The sequence below is a fragment of the Heptranchias perlo genome, chromosome 32 (assembly GCF_035084215.1).
Source record: "Heptranchias perlo isolate sHepPer1 chromosome 32, sHepPer1.hap1, whole genome shotgun sequence".
In the NCBI taxonomy this organism is placed as follows: domain Eukaryota; kingdom Metazoa; phylum Chordata; class Chondrichthyes; order Hexanchiformes; family Hexanchidae; genus Heptranchias; species Heptranchias perlo.
The window spans coordinates 30237208-30262663 of NC_090356.1; the positions used below are offsets into that span (position 1 = coordinate 30237208).

Here is a 25456-nt window from a genome sequence, read left to right on the forward strand (position 1 = left end):
TTGGCCTCCACCACCCTCCTCCTAACAATAAAATTCACCAACTTGCACACTTACCCCGGGGTCCAGACACATGTACCTACCTTGCGGACCCCCTCAGATGTACATCTTCCAGATGGGGGCCGCCGTAGCTGCAGTCATGACCTCCTCGGAGGGCGAACAGCCTCGCCATCCACGCCGTCCACCTCTGACACGTGGAGCTCCACAACAGAGTGCTGTGACACATCCACCTGCACAGCAGGAGGGAGGGCAACCACAGAGAGAGATGCGTCGCAGAGGGCACTACCCTCGCCACAGGGTCCACAGACCGAGGCTCAGCTTCCTGGACCTCTCTGAGCAGCAGTGCACACGGAGGCTCAGAGTCACTCGACATGTAGTCGTGGACATCTGCAGCCTCCTTCATGCCGAGCTGCTCCCGGCTGGCCCGAGCACCATCTTCTTACCTGTCGCTGTCAAAGTCACCACTGCCCTCAACAACTTCTCCTCCGCATTCTTCCAGGGTGCCACCGGGGACATCGCCGATGTCTCTCAGTCGTCTGCACAAAAGAGTCCTGCAAATACACCTACACCCACTCTGCAGTGACACAATGGGTGGCATCAGTTGTGGGTCTTCATTGTGATCCTCAGGAAAGGGCATTATTGCACAAACCAGACAAGATTCGCAAAGACATGGCAGTAGTGGTGCCAATATAATATGTGATGTGAGTTGGTCAGAAATTAAATATAAGTAAAAACCATGACAAACCCTCAAACACCCTTGTGCATCCCCTTCATGCTCACAACACGTTTGCCTTACGCTGCCTACTGCACATATGTGATGCATGCCCTGTGGCTGCAGCACAGGTAGTGGCAGGTTGAGTGAGGCTGACTGTGAAAGAGATGCACGAGAGGGTGAGTACGAGATAGAGCCATGAGATTGTATGAGGATTGGGTTGAGTGGTAGTGGTGGGATGAGTACTGGCGAGGTGAGTAAGTGCAGGTACGATGAGGATGAGGTTTGAGTGGGTGTGAGGGGTGATGTGACAGAGTAGTATTGGCAGTGCAGAAGGAGATGTGGGGTGGGGGCGGTGATGTGGCAGACGGAGTGTAGGGGAATGAGTAAGTGTACTCACTTTGGCTGACCTGCTGAGGTCATTGAAGCGCCTCCTGCACTGTGTGCAGGTGGGCGATATGTTGGTGCTGCAGGTGACCCCCTCTGCCACCTCGAGCCAGGTCTTCCAGGTGGCAGAGGCGGGCCGCTTCCTCCCGCCCGCCGGGTGGAAGATCTCTGTCCTCCCCCTCCTCCTCACCCCATCCAGTAAGAGCTGGAGTGAGGCATCATTAAACCTGGGAGCAGCCTTCCCCCTGGGCTGCTCCATGCTGTAATTTTTCCTATTTGTTGCAGCATCAGTCAGTGGAGGACTGCCCCTTTAAATAGAGCTCCTCCAGCTGACAGATCTTACTGCGCATGCGCAGCCCGCCCGACGCGCAGCTCAGCAACGGGGAACCTGGAACAAGAAGTAAGTGGATCCAATCAGCCTGCGATTGCGTTCGGGGCAGACTGGTTTCACCGGGCGCGTTACCCACCGCCCTGGTAATATCGGGCCCTTTGTGTCCCATGATTAGGGTCGTTATTAACTCTCCATTCGAGGTGGGCTGGGTGGAGGGGGGTCGGTCGGAGGGAAGTTCCTGGCCACAGAGGTCTGAGCATGAGGCCCGGGACCATTTAACCGTCTCCCGCCCAAAACTGACAGGAGTGACGTCAGGGCCGGCAGGTGGGGACAGGAATCGGGTCAGGAGTCCGAGTACTCTGGGGACCCAAGGGAATAGGCATGAAGTTGGTGCTGGGGAGGGGGGCTTCCCAAGGATGCCGGCACTTGGAGTGGGGGGGGGGGCGAGGCCGGGGTCAGGGAGAGGGGGGCGAGGCCGGGGTCGGGGAGAGGGGGGGGGCGAGGCCGGGGTCGGGGAGAAGTGGGGGGCGAGGCCGGGGTCGGGGAGAAGGGGGGTCGAGGCCGGGGTCGGGGAGAAGGGGGGGGGGGCGAGGCCGGGGTCGGGGAGAAGGGGGGCGAGGTCGGGGAGAGGGGGGCGAGGCCGGGGTCGGGGAGAGGGGGGGCGAGGTCGGGGAGAGGGGGGCGAGGCCGGGGTCGGGGAGAGGGGGGCGAGGCCGGGGTCGGGGAGAGGGGGGCGAGGCCGGGGTCGGGGACAGAGGGGCGAGGCCAGGCTGGGGAAGCCCTAGGACTACTTGGGGGGCCCAGAGCGGCACTCCATTGTTTCATCGGCTTTGCTTATCTATTGAAACTGGTGCAGGGAATCTCAGAGCTGCAGGAATTTCATCAGTCGATCAAAACAAATTAAAGTTTTGATGTTAGGTCACGGCTGACGAATGTACAATGGGTGAGAGGTGAATGTTCATTTTATTTGCATGATTTTGTTATCGGCCTGTTACTGAAGTGTGGAAATGATTGCAAGGATCACTCTGTACTGGTGATCGTGTTGATAAGTCTGCACGTTGACCATTTGTGAACTGCAGCACATCTGGATTATTACAGCAGCTGCAGTGGATGTTTGCATTCTTCACATTTCAGCTGATGAAATAAAATAGTTTGGCAGGAATATCGTAACAAGGGATGCATCTCCTGGGAATAAAATCTAGATCTAGGTCAAAAGTTCAATTTCCCCGAAGAAAAGTTGAATTTCGGATCTTGTCAGGAAGAAAATAAATTGTATTAAAAGTGACAGAGTAAATGTTGGGACTAAAGCTGTGATCTCATTACTGATCCTAAAAGTGCTTCACTGTAGAGTTGCATCTCCTTATATGAAGCACCAAAGCTGATCACCCATTGGTGAGATACAACCCTAATGACGAGAGTTATGTTGACAGCTCTCAAAGTAATAACACAATACAGTAAAAAAATGAGGTTTCAACCCCGGCTTGTTTGAATTAACATGTTGCAAAAGAACGTAAAGATAAAACACGATGGAGAGGGAGGACACATTGTATCATAGTGGAGGCCATTCAGCCCATCGTGCCTGTGCCGGCTCTTTGAAGCAGCTATCCAATTAGTCCCACTCCCCTGCTCTTTCCCCATAGCCCTGTAAATTTCTTCCCTTCAAGTATTTATCCAATTCTCTTTTGAAAGTTACTATTTTTCTGCTTCCACCACCCTTTCAGGCAGTGCATTCCAGACCATTACAACTTGCTGTGTTTAAAAAAAATGTTTCCTCATGTCGTCTCTGGCTCTTTTGCCGATCACCTTAAATCGGTGTCCTCTGGTTACCGACCCTTCTGCCACTGGAAACGATTCCTCCTTATTTATCCTGTCAAAACTGTTCATGATTTTGAACACCTCTATCAAATCTCCCCTTAACCTTCTCTGTTCTAGGGAGTATAACCCCAGCTTCTCCAGTCTCTCCACATAGTCTTTCATCCCTGGCACCATTCTAGTAAATCTCCTCTGCACCCTCTCTAAGGCCTTGACATCTTTCCTAAAGTGTGGAGCCCAGAATTGAACACAATACTCCAACTGAGGCCTAACCAGTGATTTATAAAGGTTTAGCATAACCTCCTTACTTTTGTACTCTATGCCTTTATTAATAAATGTAAGGAATCTTACAACACCAGGTTATACTCCAACAGTTTTATTTGAAAATCACAAGCTTTCGGAGGCTTCCTCCTTCGTCAGGTGAGTGAGTTCCTCACCTGACGAGGGAGGAAAGCTCCGAAAGCTTGTGATTTTCAAATAAAACTGTTGGACTATAACCTGGTGTTGTAAGATTCCTTACATTTGTCCACCCCAGTCCATCATCGGCATCTCCACATCATGTTTATTAATAAAGCCCAGGATCTCATATGCTTTTTTAAATAGCCTTCTCAACTTGTCCTGCCACCTTCAAAGATTTGTATACATACACCTCCAGGTACCCCCTTTAAAATTGTACCATTTAGTTTAGATTGCCTCTATTCATTCTTCCTACCAAAATCCAACATTTCACACTTCTCTGCGTTAAATTTCATCTGCCGTGTGTCCCGAGTTTTGTGTCACCTGCAAACTTTGAAATTATTCCCTGTATACCCAAGTCCAGGTCATTAATATATATCAAATATATATAATGTAAGGATTAACCAGCAGTAATGAATTGAGTATTCAGCACTCATAAGGGGGTTTTAGTAGCATTATTTTTGTGAGCCAGAATGTATTATAGCGAGGGTTAGATCAGGTGGATTGCAAAGAATGTTGTAGCTTCTAATCTAACAGTTATTTGTCAAAGTTCTACCCGTGGCTGATTGAGAAATAAATCACTAAGTGAAAACCTGCATTGTATAAAGTGAGGCACTCTGTTACTGAGGCTTGATAGGTATGTAATTTTTAAATATTATTTCTTTGTACAGATTCTCCTGTGCAGTATGGAGCTTTCTTCCACAACGGAGGATACATCGTGTTACCGAAACAAATGTTCCCGAGGAGGTGAGCATGATGAGTGAGCGGGAAACCCGCACTCGATTCAGGTACCCGTGGGTTTCCAGTAATCAGCCAGGTATATTAAGGCCACTCACTGACAGCCAAACACGGCCAGTGATCCCAGCCGTAACAAAGAGTGAACGTTCAACCCTAGAATGTCTGGGGTGGGGCTTAAATTGAATTTTGGCCTTAAGGGATATCAATGGCGTCACTTTCCCTTTTTCGTAGATTTAAACCCTTCAGGGCTCATAAATCTGTGGGACTTTGACTTTGATCTCTGGCCAGGATTAGCTCAAAGACAACTGATCCCATCAGACTTTCTGGGGTCGGGGCAGGTTCTGTCATTGAAATAAATCTGACAGCCACCTACACCCCTAGGGGGCACATCATTGCCCTCTCTCCCCCTCCAGTCTGGGCAGGATGATCACTCCATGCGAATTGTAGGGGGGGTGGGTGAGTGTTGGACAAACCCCCCTCCCAAAATTAATAATCTTCAGATACCCCGGTGACCCCCCCACCCCCCCCCCTTATTCAGAATGTTCCCTTTCCTTCGAGGGGCCAGCCCATGACCCAGGATTGATCCCCATCAATGGGCCGCATTTGCGCCCTGTCAGAGGTCAGTCTGCCTCCTTTGACTGTCCCACCAGGCTGGGGATGAGAAACCCCCTCCCCCGGGCCGCACCCCTTTGCAGTGAGTAACCTTGTTTGGGTGGTGGAGGTTCCCCGAAAACTAGCGGAGAGGGCCTGGACTGGGCGTACCAGGTTCGGTCCTAACCCCCAGGCCTCCTGGCGCACTCCGGCTGACCCTACAGGAGCAGCGCCCCCCCAGAATGACCACGGATAATATGTGCCCTTTGAACCAGAGGCTTTCCTTCCCCATTGGGTGTGTTGGGAAGGTACTGCGACTATCAGGAGGAATTTAATTTCTTTCCATTTAAAAGTCCTGTGGTTGACTTTTTACAGTTCTCCAACTGCTCCTGAAACCATTGAAATGGAAGTTCGCACAACATCGCCCGATGGGCTCCTGCTCTGGCAGGGAGTGGTAAGTGTCTCAGATACATCCTTACAAATTGATGTGAACATCTGGAATTCTCGTTCCGTTCAAAATCATTGAAATTCTGCACTATGAGGGGAAATGATCCCCTCGGTCCATTCTGTGTAACTAAAGCACAAATGTGTTCTTTATATATTTTTTTTTTTAATTCATGGTTTTGTTACGCTCAGCACACAGAGGAAATCTTCCGCCATAGTGTCTGTGATGCAAGTGTCATTCTGTCTTAATACCCGTTTTAAACGAGAACCCTTCCAGACAGAGAATTCCACTTTAAGTAACATAAACACCAACCGATGGAGAACAGGTGGATGTAAAAGATCCCATGGCCACTATTTTGAAGAAGAGCAGGGGAGTTTTCCCGATGTCCAGGCCAATATTTATCCCTCAACCAACATCACTAATAACAGATTATCTGGTCATGTATCTCATTGCTGTTTGTGGGATCTTGCTGTGCGCAAATTGGCTGCTGCGTTTCCTACATTACAACAGAAAGAAAAGCTCGCAGCAGTGTCCAGAAGATTAATCTTGAATTCCTGGAGAGTCCAGGATAATCTGGGAGGATTGGCAACCCTAGCGTCCAATAAAGTGATTAAGGCTCAATGTAGAGGGAGAATATTTGGCTTTATATTAACACACAGAGAATTCGCAAACTGGTTATCTATAGCAGCATGTTCTCACTGGAAAAGAGAAGGTTGAGAGGTGATATGATTGCTGTTTTAAGGATCCTGAAGGGACCAGGTAATGTAGACCATGAGAAATTGTTTCACCTTATCCAGAACAGTAGAACCAGAGGACACGGCCTGCACTTGAAAGGGGAGGGGGGGTAAATTCAAAGTGAATCTGCGGAAACAATATTTCAGTGAACGAGTGGTCAACCTATGGAACAGGCTCTCTAGGGAGACGATCAAAGCAGTTAGTGTTGGTTCATTCAAATGCAAATTAAATCGATTTTATTTCAGAAAATATCATTTGGGGATATAGTATATGAGTAATTCGAGACATAACATGTGGTGAGTGTAACATGTTTGGGAGGAACAGATGACTTTGGACCTATGGCTCCCAAAGCTCTCCACCACTGGAGGCTTTCCTCGCCTCATGTCTGGGTCTGTTGTAGACTCATGACATGGAATTTAGAGCACAGAAACTGGCCATTCGGCCCAACAGGTCTCTGCCGGTGTTTATGCTCCACATGAGCCTCCTCCCACCCTGCTTCATCTAACCCTATCAGCATATCCTTCTATTCTTCTCTCCTTCATGTACTGATCTAGCTTCCCCTTAAATGCATCTATGCTAATCGCCTCAACTACTCCATATGGTAGCATGTTCCACATTCTAACCACTCTAATTGATAGAGATTGATTACTATGGTTAGTCAACAACTCCATTATCACTGTATCGTGCGACCACCAGGATGGTAGAACGCGAGCTAGACGGACCTTGGTCTTTTCTCGACTAGCACTTCCTATGTTCCGATGTAGCAGCAGCCATTCTCTGATTGTTTAGATCCACCTCCGTCTGAATGATTTGCTTGACTGAACTTTGCTTGATTATCCACAGGTCCCAAGTTTACTAGAACTGTTAGGGTTCCCGTTGAATGGGGAAACGTCCCAACCAGAAGCTAGCACAGCATCTGCCCTTCACAGAGAGCCCGTTTCAGACGGCTGTGGGTAAACTCTCCAGGAACATTGTGCCACCTCAGCACCATAAAGTTTAAATGCCCTCCTTCCATGCCGATCTGATCTAGCCCTGATGGCAGTCACAATATTCATAACACTGGATGCAAGACTCTACATGAGACCACTGGTTTCAGAACCTTCTTTCAAAATGGTCCCCCAGATACTCTACTGTCCCAGAATTCTACGGTCACACAAAACCTTAAGAAACAAATGCCCTATTCTGGTGCAGATTTAGTGGTTTTATTCTGGTTTATCTGCATTTTAACGGACAAATTTACAATGTAGTAAACAGTGAGGAGCACAGTAACAGACTGGTGAAATGGGCAGACACATGGCAGATGAAATTTAATGCAGAGAAGTGTGAAGTGATACATTTTGGTTGGAAGAATGAGGAGAGGCAATATAAACGAAATGGTACAATTTTAAAGAGGATGCAGGAACAGAGAGACCTGGGGGTGCACATACACAAATCTTTGCAAGTGGCAGGACAAGTTGAGAAGGTTGTTAAAAAGGCATACGGGATTTTTGGCTTTATAAATGGAGGCATAGAGTATAAAAGCAAGGAAGTTATGCTAAACCTTTATAAAACACTGGTTAGGTCTCAGCTGGAGTATTGTGGCCAGTTCTGGGCATCACACTTTAGGAATGATGTCAAGGCCTTAGTGAGGGTGCAGAGGAGATTTACGAGAATGGTACCAGGGATGAAAGACATCAATTATGTGGAGAGACTGGAGAATCTGGTGGTGTTCTCCTTCGAACAGAGAAGATTAAGGGGAGATTTGATAGAGGTGTTCAAAATCATGAAGGGTTTTGATAGAGTAAATAAGGAGAAACTGTTTCCAGTGGCAGAAGGATCGGTAACCAAAGGACACAGATTTAAGGTAATTGGCAAAAGATCCATAGGCAACAAGAGGAAAAAAATAATTCATGCAGTGAGTTGTTATGATCAGGAATGCACTGCCTGAAAGGGCGGTAGAATCAGATTCAATAATAACTTTCAAAAGGGAATTGGATAAATACTTGAATTGGAAAAATTTGCAGGTCTATAAGGAAAGAGCAGGGGAGTAAGACTAATTGGATCGCTTTTTCAAAGAGCGGCACAGGCATGATGGGCTGAATGGCCTCCCGTGCTGTATCATTCTATGATTCTATATGATTTAGCAACACTGATGTGATGACATTACATAAGAAATAGGAGCAGGAGTAGGCCACACGGCCCCTCGAGTGTTCTCCGCCATTCAATAAAACCATGGCTGATCTTCTACCTCAACTCCACTCTCCCACCCGATCCCCATATCCCTTGATTCCCCTAGAGTCCAAAAATCTATCGATCTCAGTCTTGAATATACTCAACGACTGAGCATTCACAGCACTCTGAGGTAGAGAATTCCAAATATTCATGACCCTCTGAGTGTAGAAATTCCTCCTCATCTCAGTCCTAAATGTCCGACCCCTTATCCTGAGACTGTGTCTCTAGTTCTGGACTCTCCAGCCAGAGGAAACACCCTCTCAGCATCTACACTGTCAAGCCCTCTTAGAATCTTGTATGTTTCAATGAGATCACCTCTCATTCTTCTAAACTCCAGAGAGTATAGGCCCATTCTACTCAACTTTTCCTCATAGGACAACCCTCTTATCCCAGGAATCTAGTGAACCTTCGTTGCACCCCCTCTAAGGCAAGTACATCCTTCCTTAGGTGAAGAGACCAAAACTTTTCACAGTACTCCAGGTGTGGTCTCACTAAAGCCCTGTACAGTTCCTTACTCTTGTACTCCAACCCCCTTGCAATGAAGGCCAACATACCATTTGCCTTCCTAATTGCTTGCTGTACCTGCATGTTAACTTTCTGTGTTTCGTGTACAAGGACCCCCAAATCCCTCTGAACACTGCATTATTAGTCATGTTATTGCGCTGTTTACAAACCTTCAGTCACTTCACCAGGATGACGATATCCTTTAAGGGGATCTCACTTTCATCGCATCACTTGTGGGTTTAGCATTAATCTTTGGTATTTAGGGCTGTAATTGACAGTTCTGCCACTAGGTGGTGCATGGTGTCCCTTTAGTCCCAGTTAAAATTATAGCTGGAAATCTCGGGGGGCAATTCCTGCCTGTTGATTTAAACCGACAGGCAGGTCCAACTTAGCCACAAACAAATGCAGGAATTTCACCCTATCTGCACCCAAACCAGCAGTGCCACCTTGTAATGATGATGTGGAGATGCCGGTGATGGACTGGGGTTGAACATTACCTTGTAATGACTGAGCGAATATCGTTCAGCTCCTCATTATAAATGAATGTTCCATCTTGCAACAGCGGGGAGAAGCTCTGCGTGCAGTGACCTTGTGGAATTTTTGATCGTGTATGTGGTGGCAGACTCCATCTTTAGCCCACATTGTATATGAATCCTCTTCCTCAGACAGATCTTCCTAACTCCTCCTGGCTGCGCACAGACATACACGTACACTGATTGTATTCTGTGCCTTTACAGTTTCAGATATTGTAGTTCTTTTGACCTCTTTGGAGTGAGCCTTGGCTAAGTGCCCCTCTGAGTCTGAAGTATGGGTTCGAGCCCCAATCCAGGCAGTCCCGGTGAGCGGAGATGAGAACTCCGGTCTCTGAATACTGGGTTGACTACCAGTGGGATTCTCGCATCCGATGGGAGTGGAGTGCGATCCCTCCCATCACAGTCCGCTGCTTCTCCCGGTCAGGGATTGTGAGTCAGTCCAGTATTCAGAATGGACTGGGTTCTGCTGGGATATTAAGGCCTTTTAAAGGACTGATCTGCTTCAATTCTCCCCATTGAGGGGACTACCTCTCTGAAAAGAAAATGATCAAGCAGTCAATCCCTGTTGATGGTTAAATGTTTTAGGATATATTTAGTCCAGTTGTTTTGGGCTTGAATTGAAGACAGGATCCAGGAATGCCTTATGCCCATCAATGGACTGACCAGGCCTAATTTCCTGAAATAAAGCAGGACCATTATGTTTCTTTTAATGTATCAGTGGCTGAAAAATCAATCCATATTTCTCTCTGCTGATCTTTGAGAGAATTTATAATCCTGATCTGAAGAAGAAGAATTGTGTTTCGAGGAGGGAGAGAGGAGACACAGCTTTAAGTATTTCTAAATTATAAAGAGTATTATAGAATCATAGAATCATAGAAGTTTACAACATGGAAACAGGCCCTTCGGCCCAACATGTCCATGTCGCCCAGTTTATACCACTAAGCTAGTCCCAATTGCCTGCACTTGGCCCATATCCCTCTATACCCATCTTACCCACGTAACTGTCCAAATGCTTTTTAAAAGACAAAATTGTACCCGCCTCTACTGCCTCTGGCAGCTCGTTCCAGACACTCACCACCCTTTGAGTGAAAAAATTGCCCCTCTGGACCCTTTTGTATCTCTCCCCTCTCACCTTAAATCTATGCCCCCTCATTATAGACTCCCCTACCTTTGGGAAAAGATTTTGACTATCTACCTTATCTATGCCCCTCATTATTTTATAGACTTCTATAAGATCACCCCTAAACCTCCTACTCTGCAGGGAAAAAAGTCTCAGTCTATCCAACCTCTCCCTATAAGTCAAACCATCAAGTCCCGGTAGCATCCTAGTAAATCTTTTCTGCACTCTTTCTAGTTTAATAATATCCTTTCTATAATAGGGTGACCAGAACTGTACACAGTATTCCAAGTGTGGCCTAACTAATGTCTTGTACAACTTCAACAAGACATCCCAACTCCTGTATTCAATGTTCTGTCCAATGAAACCAAGCATGCTGAATGCCTTCTTCACCACCCTATCCACCTGTGACTCCACTTTCAAGGAGCTATGAACCTGTACTCCTAGATCTCTTTGTTCTGTAACTCTCCCCAACGCCCTACCATTAACGGAGTAGGTCCTGGCCCAATTCGATCTACCAAAATGCATCACCTCACATTTATCTATTTTATATATGGATTTATTTAAGTATGTAATGATTACCCAGGGCTACTGCAGACACAGGCACACTATCAGACACACACACGAACATAAAATGATCAAAATAATTCATTTTAGACTGAATCGTGACTGGGGTCGATAATCAAAGAGCTTTCATTTTTTTAAAAATCATTTCAAAACCTCTCAGGTGATGGGAGGAGAGTAGGATTGGTTTGCTTGAAGAACGAGATCATCATGGGAGGCCAACCAAACATACCTTGTGGTCATGTGTTCTTAACCCACACTATGGACCCGAATAAGGTTGGGCTTGGCTTTGATGTCTACCATGATTACATAGAATGCTAACACTCACAATCCAGACTCACACTTGAGCAAGATCGATGAGCATGGGAGCTGAAGACTGTCCATGGAACCAGGCCCCAGCGTGAGCTCTCACTGAGCAGAGGAGAAAATTGGGACACATCTGTTCTTACAGGCCTTCCTCCTAATCTTTGCTCTAGAGCAGAAAGAAACAGATGTGCAACGTACTGGCGCAGTTGCTTTCTGAAATGTATGTTTTGACATATATACTCTGCTGTTTGGGTACTTCACTTTCCACAGATTAGACTTACACACACACACACACACGCACACGCACACGCACCGCAACCAAACTCACCTCAACATGACATTCAAGCACCAAAGTCATCGTATAAAATCTTGGCAACCATTTTGTCCTGCCCACATTCTATTACAAATCACAAGAGGGGCTTTATACTGTGTGCTTCACTGACCTCCTGTGGCAATTTATTCCATCACTCTATTAATCTTTTGGATCAAAAAATCTGCTCCATCTGGCATTTCTCCACAGTCTTAACTTCTATATTTTTTAAATTTAAATGGAAAAGTTAAATCCAGAATATTGAAATTAAATTAAATAGCGAGAGTAAGACAAAGGGATACAGGTGCAAATTAGTTAACGGTGCACTTAAGAAAGAAAGACTTGCATTTATATAGTGCCTTTCACGATCTCAGGACGTCCCAAAGCGCTTTACAGCCAATGAAGTACTTTTGAAGTGTAGTCACTGTTGTAATGTAGGGAAACACAGCAGACAATTTGTGCACAGCAAGATCCCACAAACAGCAATGTGATAATGACCAGGTAATGTTTTTTTTTAGTGGTGTTGATCAAGGGGTGAATATGGGCAAAATCCCTTCCTCTTCTTCAAAATAGTACCATGGGACCTTTTCACATCTGCCTGAGAGGCAGACAGGATCTCGGTCTAACATCTTATTCAAAAGGTGATATCTGCAACAGTGCAGCGCTCCCTCGGTGCCGCCCCTCCGACGGCGCAGCGCCCCCCCTCGGGGCCACCCCTCCGACGGCGCAGCGCCCCCCCCTCAGTGCCAGCCCTCCGACGGTGGTGTTGATCCTAGTGATCGACTCCAACAAAACTTAGCAGAACAGTCATGGTGAAAATACCATTCTATAAATAACAACAACAAAGAACAAATATTTACACATATTGGGGTGTAACGTGTTCTCCCCTAGAACAAAATGTGCTGCTCCCCCGCCACACACAAAAATGAAATACTAGTTGATCTCCCATGACATTGCACACGGCGAGTCGAAATCAAGTGTAGTCTTCAGGTGAAGCAGGATAACTGGACCAGGGTATGTTTATATAATTCAGTTCCCATTCAAACATCATACATCCTGTTTTTATTTTTATGTAATATTTTTATATTATACAGAGGCACTGGTGAAGGTGCAAAAAAGATTTACAAGGTTAATACCAGAACTGAGAGGTTATACCTAACAGGAAAGATTGAACAGGCTGGGGCTCTTTTCTGAAGAAAAGAGAAGACTGAGGGATGACCTGATAGAGGTCTTTAAAATTGGGTTTGATCGGATAGACACGGAAAGATGTTTCCACTTGTGGGGGAGTCCAAAACTAGGGATCATAAATATAAGATAGTCACTAATAAATCTAATAAGAAATTCAGGAGAAACTTCTTTACCCAGAGAGTGGTTAGAATGTGGAACTTGCTACCACAGGGAGTGTTTGAGGCGAATAGCATAGATGCATTTAAGGGGAAGCTCGATAAGCACATGAGAGAGAAAGGAATAGAAGGATATGCTGATAGAGTTAGGTGAAGTAGGGTGGGAGGAGGCTCGTGTGGAGCACAAACACCGGCATAGACCAGTTGGGCCGAACGGCCTGTTTCTGTGCTGTAAATTCTATGTAATACTTTGAATTAATATTATTATTTATAGTTAATTTGCCAAATTTTGGGAAGTAGAGTTGGTTGGAGCATAGGAGTTTCTCTGCAGTACAGGCTGAGGAGCTGGGAGGCACAAAACTAAGCCACTTCAGTGCCACTACTGGTGGGAGGGTATAATTACAATGTGACAAGTTTACATAGCAGTTGCCATTATAAATGTCAATGTAGGAATTTATAATAGAAAAAGGTGACAGAAAAGTGTGATCAAACTGTGACAACAAAAAGCATGAGCAGATATGTGAATTTTAATATAGATTTTTAGAAAATCAAATAGAGCCCAAGTTATAATCTAATCTCAGGGCTTAAACGTTTTCAAACTGCTCGAACTGTTGTTGTTTGACATTATCTGAATCCTCGTCACCGATCACAGCCTCTGGTATTTGTATTCTCTACATACACATCGGTGCTCAATAGGGGTCCCCTATTGCACGAGGAGAAGAAGGTTTGTTATTAGTGAGGGGAATAACAGATTTCTGAGTCCTGATGAAAAGTCTCACCTCAAACGTTAAGCTCTCTTTCTCTTTCACCTGCTGACTAACCCGCTGGGTAATTCCAGCTCGCTCGTTACTTTTCTTTTTTCAGTAACAGATTTTCTTGTGTTTGTAGAAACACGGGGAGAACGGAAAAGGAAAAGACTACGTTGCTCTCGGTCTACAAAATGGCCACGTACTCTTCAGGTAAGACGCGCCAGGTGTGATATTCGTGGGTGGGAAAAACTCATTCGTTCCTCCAGTGCCCAGAAAGCTCCTCCATTCTTGTTTTCATGTAACATTAGGACCATAATATAATTGTGCGAAGTACAGGTACTAATATATTCTCTGTTCTTCCTCTGTACCTGAAATAATCTGACCCGCTGCCGCTCCGGGCTGCCCTCTGCAATCGCGACGCCCCGCCACGGATTTACCTTGTCGGTTGTCAGATATTGAACGTGGCAAGCTGCACAGGACACCCGTTTGAGGAATTTTAGGCGGGCAGCTCGCCTGTTTATTTAAATGAGGCCCGGGCCTCAAAATGGGTCCACCTCTTCACTGCCAGAACCCGTGGGCTGCCGGAATGTTCCGCCAGTGGGCCACCCAAAAGTTAAATCCAACCCTAGGGACTTCTAGCAGGAAGGACTAGAACCATGGCCAATTTCCCCCTTTCTCATCTGGGATTCTGAGGTCGATAATAAGACTACAGCCATCTACCAAACTGAGATCAATGACCTCAGCATGGACTGGGGATTGACCTGGTCTGTATAGCTCAGAGACCCACTGTATAAACCCACTGAGGCATCAGGAGAACCCTTCTGTCCCATTCAAACTATTGAGTCTTGAATCTTTTCACTTCAAAGAAAAAGTTCAACATGCTCATGATGCCATACATAATTCAGGCAGTACAGGGTCAGTTTTAGAAAGAAAGAACTTGCAATTTTGAAGTGCCTTTCATGACCTCAGAGTATCCCAGAGTGCTTTACAGCCAATTAAGTACTTTTGAAGTGTAGTCACTGTTGTAGTGTCAGAAACGTGGCAGCCAATTTTGCACACAGCAAGGTCCCACAGCAATGAGATACATGACCAGATAATCTGCTTTAGGTGTTGATTGAGGGATAAATATTGGCCAGGACACCGGGGAGAACTCCCCTGCTATTCTTCGAATAGTGCCGTGGGGGCAGACAGGGCCTCAGTTTAACGTCTCATCTGAAAGACGGCATTTCCATGTCAAGTGATCAACATATGGAATAGACTCCTAGCTAGAGCAGTTCAGGTGATAACCCCAGAGTCATTTCAGAACCAATTGGAGGCTGCAATGGAGAGAACTGTAGGATATTTCTGGATGAATGAACTAAGATTGGGGGAATGGCCGCCTTCATCTGTAGTTATCTCTTAATCAAATGAGCCCATCTAAGATAATGGGTTGATCCCTCAATTAGAATAATGGAAAGATGAACTTGGGTAAGTGCTTTAGCATCTGTACAATGACATCATCGACAGTAACGTCTACCCTGTTCTGCTGTTGCATTATGGCCGATAATGATACGTTTTTGTGTTCTTATTTTCATTTGATCTGTGATCAAAATCATTTATAGAAACAGCTGTAATTGATGACAAAAGGTGTCATCACTCTGATCTGTAAATCAATGTAGTAAAATATCGGACAAAACACCTAACCAATGACAACATCCCTTTCGTGAAATTATGTTGTATTCCCTTGAGGTTAGATGGTTGAGAGGTGATTAATCGAGGTTTTTAAAATGATAAAGGGATTCGATAGAGAAACTATTTCCTCTGATGGAGAAATCAAGAACAAGGAGACATAATCTTCAAATTAGAGCCAGGCCATTTATGTGGGAAATCAGGAAGTACTTTTTCACACAATGGGTAGTGGAAATCTGGAACTCTGTCCCCCAAAAGGCTGTTGTTTTCTGGAACAATTGAAGCTTTCAAGACTGAGATCGATAGATTTTTGTTAGGTAAGGGCATCAAGAGACATGGAGCAAAGGCGGGAAATTGGAGTTGAGATACAGATCTGCCGTGATTGAAAAGAATGGCAGAAAAGGCTCGAGGGGCTGAATGGCCTGTTCCTGTTCCTATACATGTACAGCTATTCACAACATGCCTCAGAATTGTGACAAGGCAACGACAGATTCTTCTCTAACTCTTTCTTGATACAATCCTTTGCACATTTTATTTTTGTTCCTGCAGTTACCAGTTGGGAAGTGGTGAGGCCAATATCCTGTCAGATGATCCAATCAATGATGGAGAATGGCATAAAATAATTGCTGTGCGGTAAGTACATAGAAACCACTTCTATTAATAAGTTTAATATGTCCAATCAACAATATTTTATGCAGTGTATTAAGCAGCGCCCAAGTACTACTTAGGAGCATGCTGAGGACATGAAAGGCGCTATATAAATATAGCGTCTATAGATCCTATATAAAGGCTATAATAAAAATAGATCTTTCTATTTATATAGCGCCTTTCACCTCAGGAAGCTCTGAAGTATTCCACATCCAAAGAAGTAGTTCTGAAGTGTAGTCATTGTTGTTATGTAGACAAATATGGCAGCCAATTTGCAAAAAGCAAAGTCTCGCAAGCAGCAGCTCAGATAATTTACCAGTTTTAGTGGTGTTCGATGAGGGCACAACATGAGGAGAACTCCCCTGCTCTTCGAGTAGTGCCGTACGATCCTTTACGTCCACCTGAACAGGGCAGGCGGAGCTCAGGTTAGAAAATTGGGTACAGCCCGCCCTTCACGCTATGTGTACCTAGGATTCGGGTCAGAACAAGCCCATTTTTGCTAAGATTGGAAAATTGGGCCCAATAAACATGAATGCTGGAAATCACAAATAAAAGTGGGAGCAAGTTAGAAATTCCCAACAGGCCGATCTGCACCTGAAAGGGGAAGGTTAATGTTTCAGGTATGATGTTCATTCAGAACTCTCTCACTATTGTCCTACTTGTAATCTGAGCAATAAGTCTTTGAACTTTGTAGCAGTCATGCATATGTAGCCTATTTCAGAGTAAGGCTAAATGTTTGTCATGGTTCTAAAGCTTGATCTGGGTATTAGGGAAGTTGGTGTCCATACTGAATCAAAGACACTATTGGCCTTTTTTCTCCCGCAGAGAAGGGAAATCGGGCTATATCCAACTGGATGGTGACGAGATTGTGAGGGGAGAGTCCAAAGGAGACAAAGTCATGGTGAACACAAGCGGCAGTGTCTATCTGGGTGAGTCTGGAATTTCATTGGGCAGTCATCATCTGCACAGCTAATTTTATTTCAAAACATGAAATTGTGACTGGATCAGCAATGACTTCTGGTAGCTTCTTCATTGGAAATTGTTTCCCTTGTCCCATCAGTAGGTGTATTATAGACAGAAAGAGAAAGATAAAACTTGCATTTATATAGAGCTTTTCATGGCCTGAGGACGTCCCAAAGCACTTTACAGCCAATGAATTAATTTATTAAAAATGTGGTCACTGTTGTAGTTTAGGGAAATGCGGCAGCCCATTTGCACTCAGCATTGAGATAATCACCAGATGATCTGTTTTAGTGATATTAGTTGAGGGATGAATGTTGGCCAGGATACCAGGAGGACACCCCTGCTCTTCTTCAAATAATGCCATGGGACCTTTTACATCCACCTAAGAGGTCAGGGTTTGACGTCTCATCCGAAAGACGGTCCCTCTGACAGTGCAATACTGCACTGACGAGTCAGCCCAGAATATGTGCTCTTGTTCCTCGAGTGGGGCTTGAACCCACAACCTTCCAACTCACAGGCGCGAGTGCTACTAACTGAGCCAAGGGCTGACACTTCAACGCTCATTAGGATTAATCACTAATAAGAGGAGTCTACATTGTTGGTCCTTATGTATTGACTACTGTGAGTTATTGAATGACTTTATTGATCTACTTTAACCACAGGAGTAGAAATTCTGCTTGTGCACTCTTGGCATGCTGTGGGACCATATGATATAAAATTGAACCCTCCCATCCCACACGAAGGAGCCGCACAGCAGATCCTTTACCCCATTTTTCCGCCATGATTTAACATTTTCTTTTTGTCTTCAGGTGGTGCTCCAGACATGAAACTCTTTACAGGGGGAAAGTTCACCTCGGGAATTACTGGCTGCATCAGGAAAGTGGTCCTTGTAAATAAAAGACCGGAACAACATCAGGTTCAGCCTGTCGACCTGCGGGTTCACGCAGAGGGAGGGGTAAACGCCCGAGAGTGTCCATCATAGATATTCTGATTCACTGAAGGCAAAGTAGAGACTTCTGGGAAAAGGTGCTTTGCTGCTATTAAATTGGATTGTTTTGTGTTCGTTAATGCAGTCCTCTTTAACCAAAAAAAAAATCATCACAATGTCATCCAATTGTATTCTGTTGAATGAAGGGTTTCGGCAACTCGGATTGGTTTATTTTGTACCTACAACAGCCATACAAGAACACCAGCATTATCCTTTGAGGCTGAAGATCCTATGGATTTAGATTTCTCTAGCACTGAAGTTTGGAATGTTAGTGAACAAGAATAGCTAGGAATCACCCTGCTACCTTTGCCTCTGGGTTCTAGTACTGTGTTTTAAGGATCTCTGGCCTGGTTGGTCTCTACTTGAAATGATCTAGGCCCGGCTCAGACATCACTTGTTTAGAAAAAAAAAAGGTTCACAAGCTGCGTACCTGAAGGTTTAGTACTGAAGTATCGGAGGGCTGGCCACGGTGGGAGTTCTATAATTGTACAAAATATACAGAGATCTGAATTGGTACCAGTGAAGAAAAATAACAAGGGCTTCTAACAGTTATACTTCTGTCTACCTGACTGGCAGCCATTTTCTGTGCATGTTTACTGCTGGTTTACCAATTGTTCAACAAACACTGAAGTCCAGGGCTATGCTTAAACCTGACTCTTGGATGTACGGCCTGTGTAGTGGTATAAAAATATCACCTCTTAAAATGCTACAAAGGTGCAGAGGGCTCCTGGCTTCACACTCACAAGGATGGCCTTTGGGTTCTTAAGATACAACATTTGTGAAGGGTTAAGATCCTAGGGGAAGCTAGGCAGAAATCAGTACTATCACAACACATTAAGGGAAAGAAAAATAAATCACTAAAGGTTGTTCTGAAAGATCACTTTCCTAGTGGCCTCATGGTTATGGTAGTGGACTAGCAATCCAGAGGTTGTGAGTTCAAATCCCACCAGGGCAAGTTGGGAAGTTGAATTTATTAAATCCAGTTATTTGTGGCTGGCACCAGGTACAATAACCATAAAAGCTGCCGGATTGTCGTAAAACCCAAATGGTTCACTAATGTCCTTCAGGGAAGGGAATCTAGCACTCCTACTCAGTCTGGCCTACATGTGACTTCAGTCCCACACTATATGGTAGACTCTTACTGCCCTCAGGGCAACTAGAGATGGGTAATAAATGCTGGCCTTGCCAGCGATGCCCACATCCCGAGAATTGATTTTTTTGACTCAAAGACTTTCTGTTCAAGATAGTTGTGCCTTGAAATCAAGGAGTTCAGCAAATACCAAAGTTTAAATCAATGAACCATTAAAGGGATATTGTCTTCAGAAGAAGTATTTAGCTACCTTTTCAGTTGTTTACACACATGCATCAAAATTACATCACATTGTGAAAGGTATGACACGAAGCTATACTGACAGTGTCCCTCCCAAATACAAAAAGGTTACTGATGTTTCCATGAAGACAATGCCTCTTTGACAGAAGTCTTGCTCGTAACTTAATGTATGGATAGTTTTTAATATTAGTTCCTTTTATGGTGAAAATAGGATCTTTCGAGGGGGGAAGAAATTGACCGTAACGAAAATTAATCTTGTGAATATTTTTCTTTTTCCGTTGCTGTGTTGACCTATTGGTGTAAAGAGGGTTAATCCATCTCGAGGTGAAATTGCTTCCAGCTGTCGGAAGTGCTGTCCCCACCATTTGCTTTAAGGATTTGAGTGTTGCTGTTTATTAAACAGGGTAAAAGTCGAGGGGGTTTCGTTAGATTTGGTGATCAGGATTTGTATCCAATCTTCTGACTGGAGTGCTACCTTCAAACTATTGGTTACACGCTGCCCTGCATGTGGCATGGTGCTTAACTGAAATACTAAGGGAGCAGGCGCACAGTAAACAAACGGGTGAGAAGGGAATGAAGAAGTCAGTAAGACAAACACGTTGGCCTCTGCTACCAATGATGTCATCCCCACTCCTGTCCTGAAGCTGTAAATGCAGGTGCAAGTATATGTCCACACTTAGTGTTTAATGAAGGGCTGATATTTTATTTTGAAACTTAAAAAACTATTTGCAGTTCCAGTTCTTCCGAGTGTGATTCAGAATTGATTGAATAATTGACTATAGCCACCTTGTGAACCTTTTGGGAAAAATTTTTGCTGGACATATATCTAACACAAATACTTTTATTTAAAACAAAATCAGAGCACCCTTGCGTAGTTAATGCTTTATTAGAACTACTGACATCTCTCTCCGAGCATAGCCAGGGCAATCACACACAAAGCATATGTTAGTAATCTTAATAATTAACTCTTCATTTGATTATATGTACAACATCCTTGAACGTTATTGTAATATTTGATCATTTTCTGTGTTTTTTTTTGTTTAACCAAAGACATTTTCTTCAGTCAGTTGCAGTATTAATGAAACCTGATTCCTCAATTAGTGAGTCAGCATTTCAGCCTCCAATCCAGCAGTACATTACTATTAAACAGAGCAGGTTTGAGACATGCCTTAGATTTTTATTGTGTGTGTGTGTGTGTGTAAAGCCATAAAAAAATTACCAATGTTACTCTTATTTTGATGAATGGAATAATTTATAATGGCTTCATTTTTCTTCACACCATTCTTTGTTAGTGAGATGCTCAACATTAGAAAGTTGTAGTAATTAATTTACATTCTGATTTAGAAAGATATATGAAAAATGCCACTCTTATATACTTCATTTTCAATTAAGCATTAGTGCTGCGGACTACTAGAATAATTAGGAAACTAGATTCCCTCCCACGTTTTCTTTGAAATGCATCCTGGTGGTGATTGAATTCTACAAACTGTCTAGGATACAAGTTCTATACTTTTTTTCTAGTCAAGATGGTGGGGTGGTGGGTGGGATGGGGTTGGAGAAAGAGGGGGCAGAAGAATTGTTTTTTTAAAAAAAATACGTACCTGGGTCAAAGTCTTGCTTCAGAGATGAGTGGAAGGCTGAGATGAGAGGCAGTTACAGGTCTGCACATTGAACTGGCTGGTTCCAGAATGAAGACAGTATGATAATACGCAGCTGTTGGTCACAGTGCTTTCCTACGGTTCCATCACTGAGAAGGAGCCAGAGCATCCCAGTAATCTCCACACATTGTTACACGGATGTTCAGACTGCGTCCTCCAAACATTTTTATGCATTTTGTTTTAGCCATATTTTATTAATTTGATTTCCTAGTGCCAATGTGGTCAAATAAACAGAGTGAAGCAATTGGACAGCTGATTTGGGCTATGATGAGCAGCCTGTCTGTGATACAATAGAGTAGAGTGTCCTATACATGTGTTGAGAAATATTGAAATATCTCATTTACTTTCTGTGCCATTTCCACACTTGGTCCCTGTTGTATCTGATGCAATGACTTTGTATATTATACTGCAGCTGATATCCATGTAAAGTTGTAGGTGGACTTACTGCAATCATGAGACAATCCCTTGTGTGGTGGATGCAGTAAGTCTGTATAACTGTACATTGATGAAGGTAAAATGATCGAGTAGATATGGAATTGGGAACATTTGCTGCCAGTGGCCGCCCCTTCCCCAGCCCACCCAACAAACCATTCACCCGCGTATCTATTGAGAACTTCTAACAGTCCTACTAGCTGGGACATCCACATTCTGTGTGTTGTACTAAAACCCACTAAAGATTTCTGAAGGATATACAGTATTTTTATGTAAAAAAATCTTTTTTCTGATATTAACTTTTTACACAAAGAATGAAGGCCTTGCAGTGTAGATTGTTATACAAAACATGTCCATTTAGGGGTGAATCAGTGACTTGGGCAATGGCGAGTAAGGATATGACTGAATTATTAAGAGAAATATCTGGACGCTAATCGTTTTTTATATTTTCAATCTTCACCGAATTAAGCTCCGCGGTTCAAGATTTTTCAAACTTCAATCTGTGTGAATTTTAATAAATGGTAATCGTAGGGACATTGAAACCCCACCATCATATGGTAGTCCAATTGCAACATATATTTAAAACTTCATGGTTCATCTGAGGTAGGGACTATTGCACAGTCGTTGAGGGCAATCAATGGCACTTACTCAGAGGCCTGGATTCAAATCTATTCTTTAGCTCCATCCCCCTGGACACACAACATTCTCTGACTGAGAGGGATGCTTAAAAACCATCCCTTTTGTGTTGCTAGAAAGTGTCGGAAAGCATGTGGGTTGATTTGCCTTTCCATTTTCTGCTCTCTGCTGGAGGAAGCATTGTGATAACGGCCGTTGAGTTTAAGAGCTCAGGATGTGGGGCCACCTCATGTCCCACAGTTAAAAGGGACTTGGACACACAACCGAGTGAATGCTGGCACTACATTGAATGAGAGTCTTCCTGCTTTAAGCTTCATGCACTAAACACTGTAGGCCACTTAATGTAGAAATAACCTAGGAGTATAGTTAAGAGATTATTCAAAGGGAGTTTCTTGAAAATAGACTTATTAAAATTTGACACATTTAAATATACAGTATTTGTATATACCAGTAAAAAAAGCTGTACTAACATCCATCCCATAGTAACTCGCTCTGCAGGCCCAATTGGTCTCTCATCAGTTCCAAAAATGTTATTTGACATATTTCTTTCTCTATCATTTTCTCATGATCTCTCTCCAACCCGAACCTGCCCTGTGTCTTTGCTTCATCTTCCCTCTTTGCCTACCTCAATCCTTGTGATCATCTGCCGATTGTGCAGCTCACCAACACGTACGCTGGTGTCGTGGTTGTGGCATCACAGCAGCTGCTGGAGTTCCAACGTCACAGCCCAAAACTCTGTACAAATACGGCGAGCTTCGAGAATCAAAAATCACGACTGTCATCCAAACTTAATGCCAACATGTTACTTTGCGTTGTCCAGTATTTACACCCACCTCATCTACTTGGAGTGCTACACTTATAGATGGTGTTAAAGATGGGCAGCTCAGAAGCGAATGCTTTCGGGCCTCACTAAAGAAATCTCATTTAACTTTGTTCACCCAGGGCAAGTTCTGAGTTTCCTGATATTAGGTTTGGACAGGGAAATAATAGAACTTCATCCTTTTAAAAAGGGTTAATCATCTTTTACATTAAATGAGGTAAATCGATCCTTCCCATGGTTCTGTTCTGTTCAAGATGCCAACAGTGCGAGCAATTTTCCAGATCGTGCAAACAATCTTTAAACACAGGCACTGGATCATGAGAATTGTAGCCTTTAGCAATGGTGTCTCTCAATTTGGCCATGAGACTTGCTTCTCTCCTCTGCAAAATCCTGAGAGGCAGTTTCTCTTCTATTTTTTTGTCTCTTTATTGACATAAATTTGGTTTTTATGATGTACCTGTCACACCGTTAGATACAAGGCTCGTTCAGTCTTTATCCAGTTACTGCCCAAGTCACCTCCATTATTTTTGGACCATCACATACAAAACTCCTACCTCAGTCACTGTGACGACAGAACACAGAGTCTGTACAAGGTGCTAACGGACACAACTGGTCTTCACCTGGTGGCATTTAGTCCCAGGTGTCCCAAATTAGCATGTCTCAGTTACTTGTCAGTTTAAAACGGTTCAGAAATCATCACCTGCAGGGGATTTATATAAACCAAAGACCCTTGAAAGTGCTCATTGTGAGTGGAATTGGTTTGCTTTGGAGAAGGAATGAAAAAATATGATTGAGAAAACTTTGGCAGCCACAGAAAATGGTCATAAGCTATTTCATTTTTATACAGCATGGCATTTTTCTATTAAGTGAGGGAAAATGTAACAGCCATATAGCATAACACATCTGTACACAGGGAGATGTAACAGTCTGGGTGGCATGGCCTGGTGAGAAAATGTAACTGAAAATAGAATTCCAGTGGATATTGTGTTGTTTACCAAATCAGAACTGTTTTAAGATTTTTTTAAAAATAGTCCTGGCAACTATATATCAAAAATGCCACTTGTTTGGTGCTTAAGCAGGTTCCTTGGGATTTCCAAATGAACCTACTGTTGCTGTCTGTGTTCAATGCATTTTATTTAAACAATAAAAGCTTTTTAATTCACTGGAGCTGGTATTCTGTCATGTATGTTGATATTTTTAGTACATAGAATGTTATATGATGGGAACAGCCCATTACAGCCTACAGAAAGACCTGGATAACATCCTGACTTGGGCTGACAAGTGGCAGGTAATGACCATCTTGAACAAGAGAAAGCCCAGTCATCTCCCTCTGATCTTTAACAGGACCACCATCGTCGAATACCCCACCACCAACATCTTGGGAGTCAAAAGTGACCAGAAACTTATCTGGACCAGCCATATCAATGCTGGTGCTTCTTTTCCCAGAGAGTAGTGAGCCTCTGGTTTACATTGACGGCTGGTGTGGTGGGTGCTGACTCTCTGCCTTCAAGAGGGAGCTGGACCGATTCCTGACTGGGGCAGAGATCACATCACATAGAAGGTCAGTGTGATCTCCTGGACTGGTTTCGATCACCTGAGGGGGTCAGAGAGGCATTTTACAGAGAATTTTTTTCCCTTTTTGGCCCTGGGTTTATTCTGTTTTTTTGCCTCTTCCAGGAGATTACATGCTGCAGGGGGTGGGTGTGAGGGGCAGGTGGGAGGGGGGAGGGGAGGGGGTCAGGGGAGGGAAGAAGTGTTTCGCCATGATGGTCCAGCCATCGTGGTGTGGGACAGGCTTGATGGATTTTTCCTGCCCGTCAATTTCGTATGTTCGTGTGAAGAGAGAGGCAGAGGCAGAGGCATTAAATTTGAAAGTCTCTTAAATTCAATTTGAAAACACCTTCTTAACGTCTCATAATGAGGTAAATTGCTCCCATAAGTACCCGCCCGCCTGCACTAATAATGGAGCCGCCTACAGTGAGTAGATTCCTCACAAGTCTCCGTTAAACCCAGGTTGTGGTCGCGCTGGAAAAATCTATTATTTTAACTGCCCATCTGCCCCCAACCCACCCATTCTTGGGGGTTAAAATCCCCCCCCCAATGTGCTCACTTTGCACCGTCTCACTCAATTTCAACCCCACAGTATATAACTGGAATATATTCAGTAGGGTTTCAAACTTCTGAAAAATCATAGAGGAACTCACCTCTCGATCATTTGTGAATTTTATAAAATGATCCAATTAGTGGAAACACTAAGTATCATGCTGTTGTGTAACTTCTTGTGCTCATTTCTTAGAAGTTGCTCAGAGTACAAGGCTTAAATAACAAGTTTCACTTAAAAGTATTATCTCCAGCAGGGTATAAACTATCTTCCATTATCCCAAATACACACACTGTATAGTTAGGGAGTCCCAGTAAAACTGTCCACAAAAACTGCAAATGGAATTTTCCATTCATGACAAATAATACAAT

General features: G+C 44.0%; 1 protein-coding gene across 1 annotated transcript in view; it reads left to right on the forward strand.

The window, feature by feature from the left end:
• Nucleotides 1–24151, forward strand: part of hspg2 (heparan sulfate proteoglycan 2) — a 473886-nt gene extending 449735 nt beyond the window's left edge. The window contains 6 exon segments of the mRNA XM_067970061.1: nucleotides 4367–4442; nucleotides 5400–5478; nucleotides 13981–14051; nucleotides 16059–16142; nucleotides 16983–17086; nucleotides 17930–24151. Coding sequence (XP_067826162.1) covers nucleotides 4367–4442; nucleotides 5400–5478; nucleotides 13981–14051; nucleotides 16059–16142; nucleotides 16983–17086; nucleotides 17930–18102 — 587 coding nt within the window. The 3' untranslated portion in view covers nucleotides 18103–24151.
• The last annotated feature ends 1305 nt before the right edge of the window (nucleotides 24152–25456 follow it).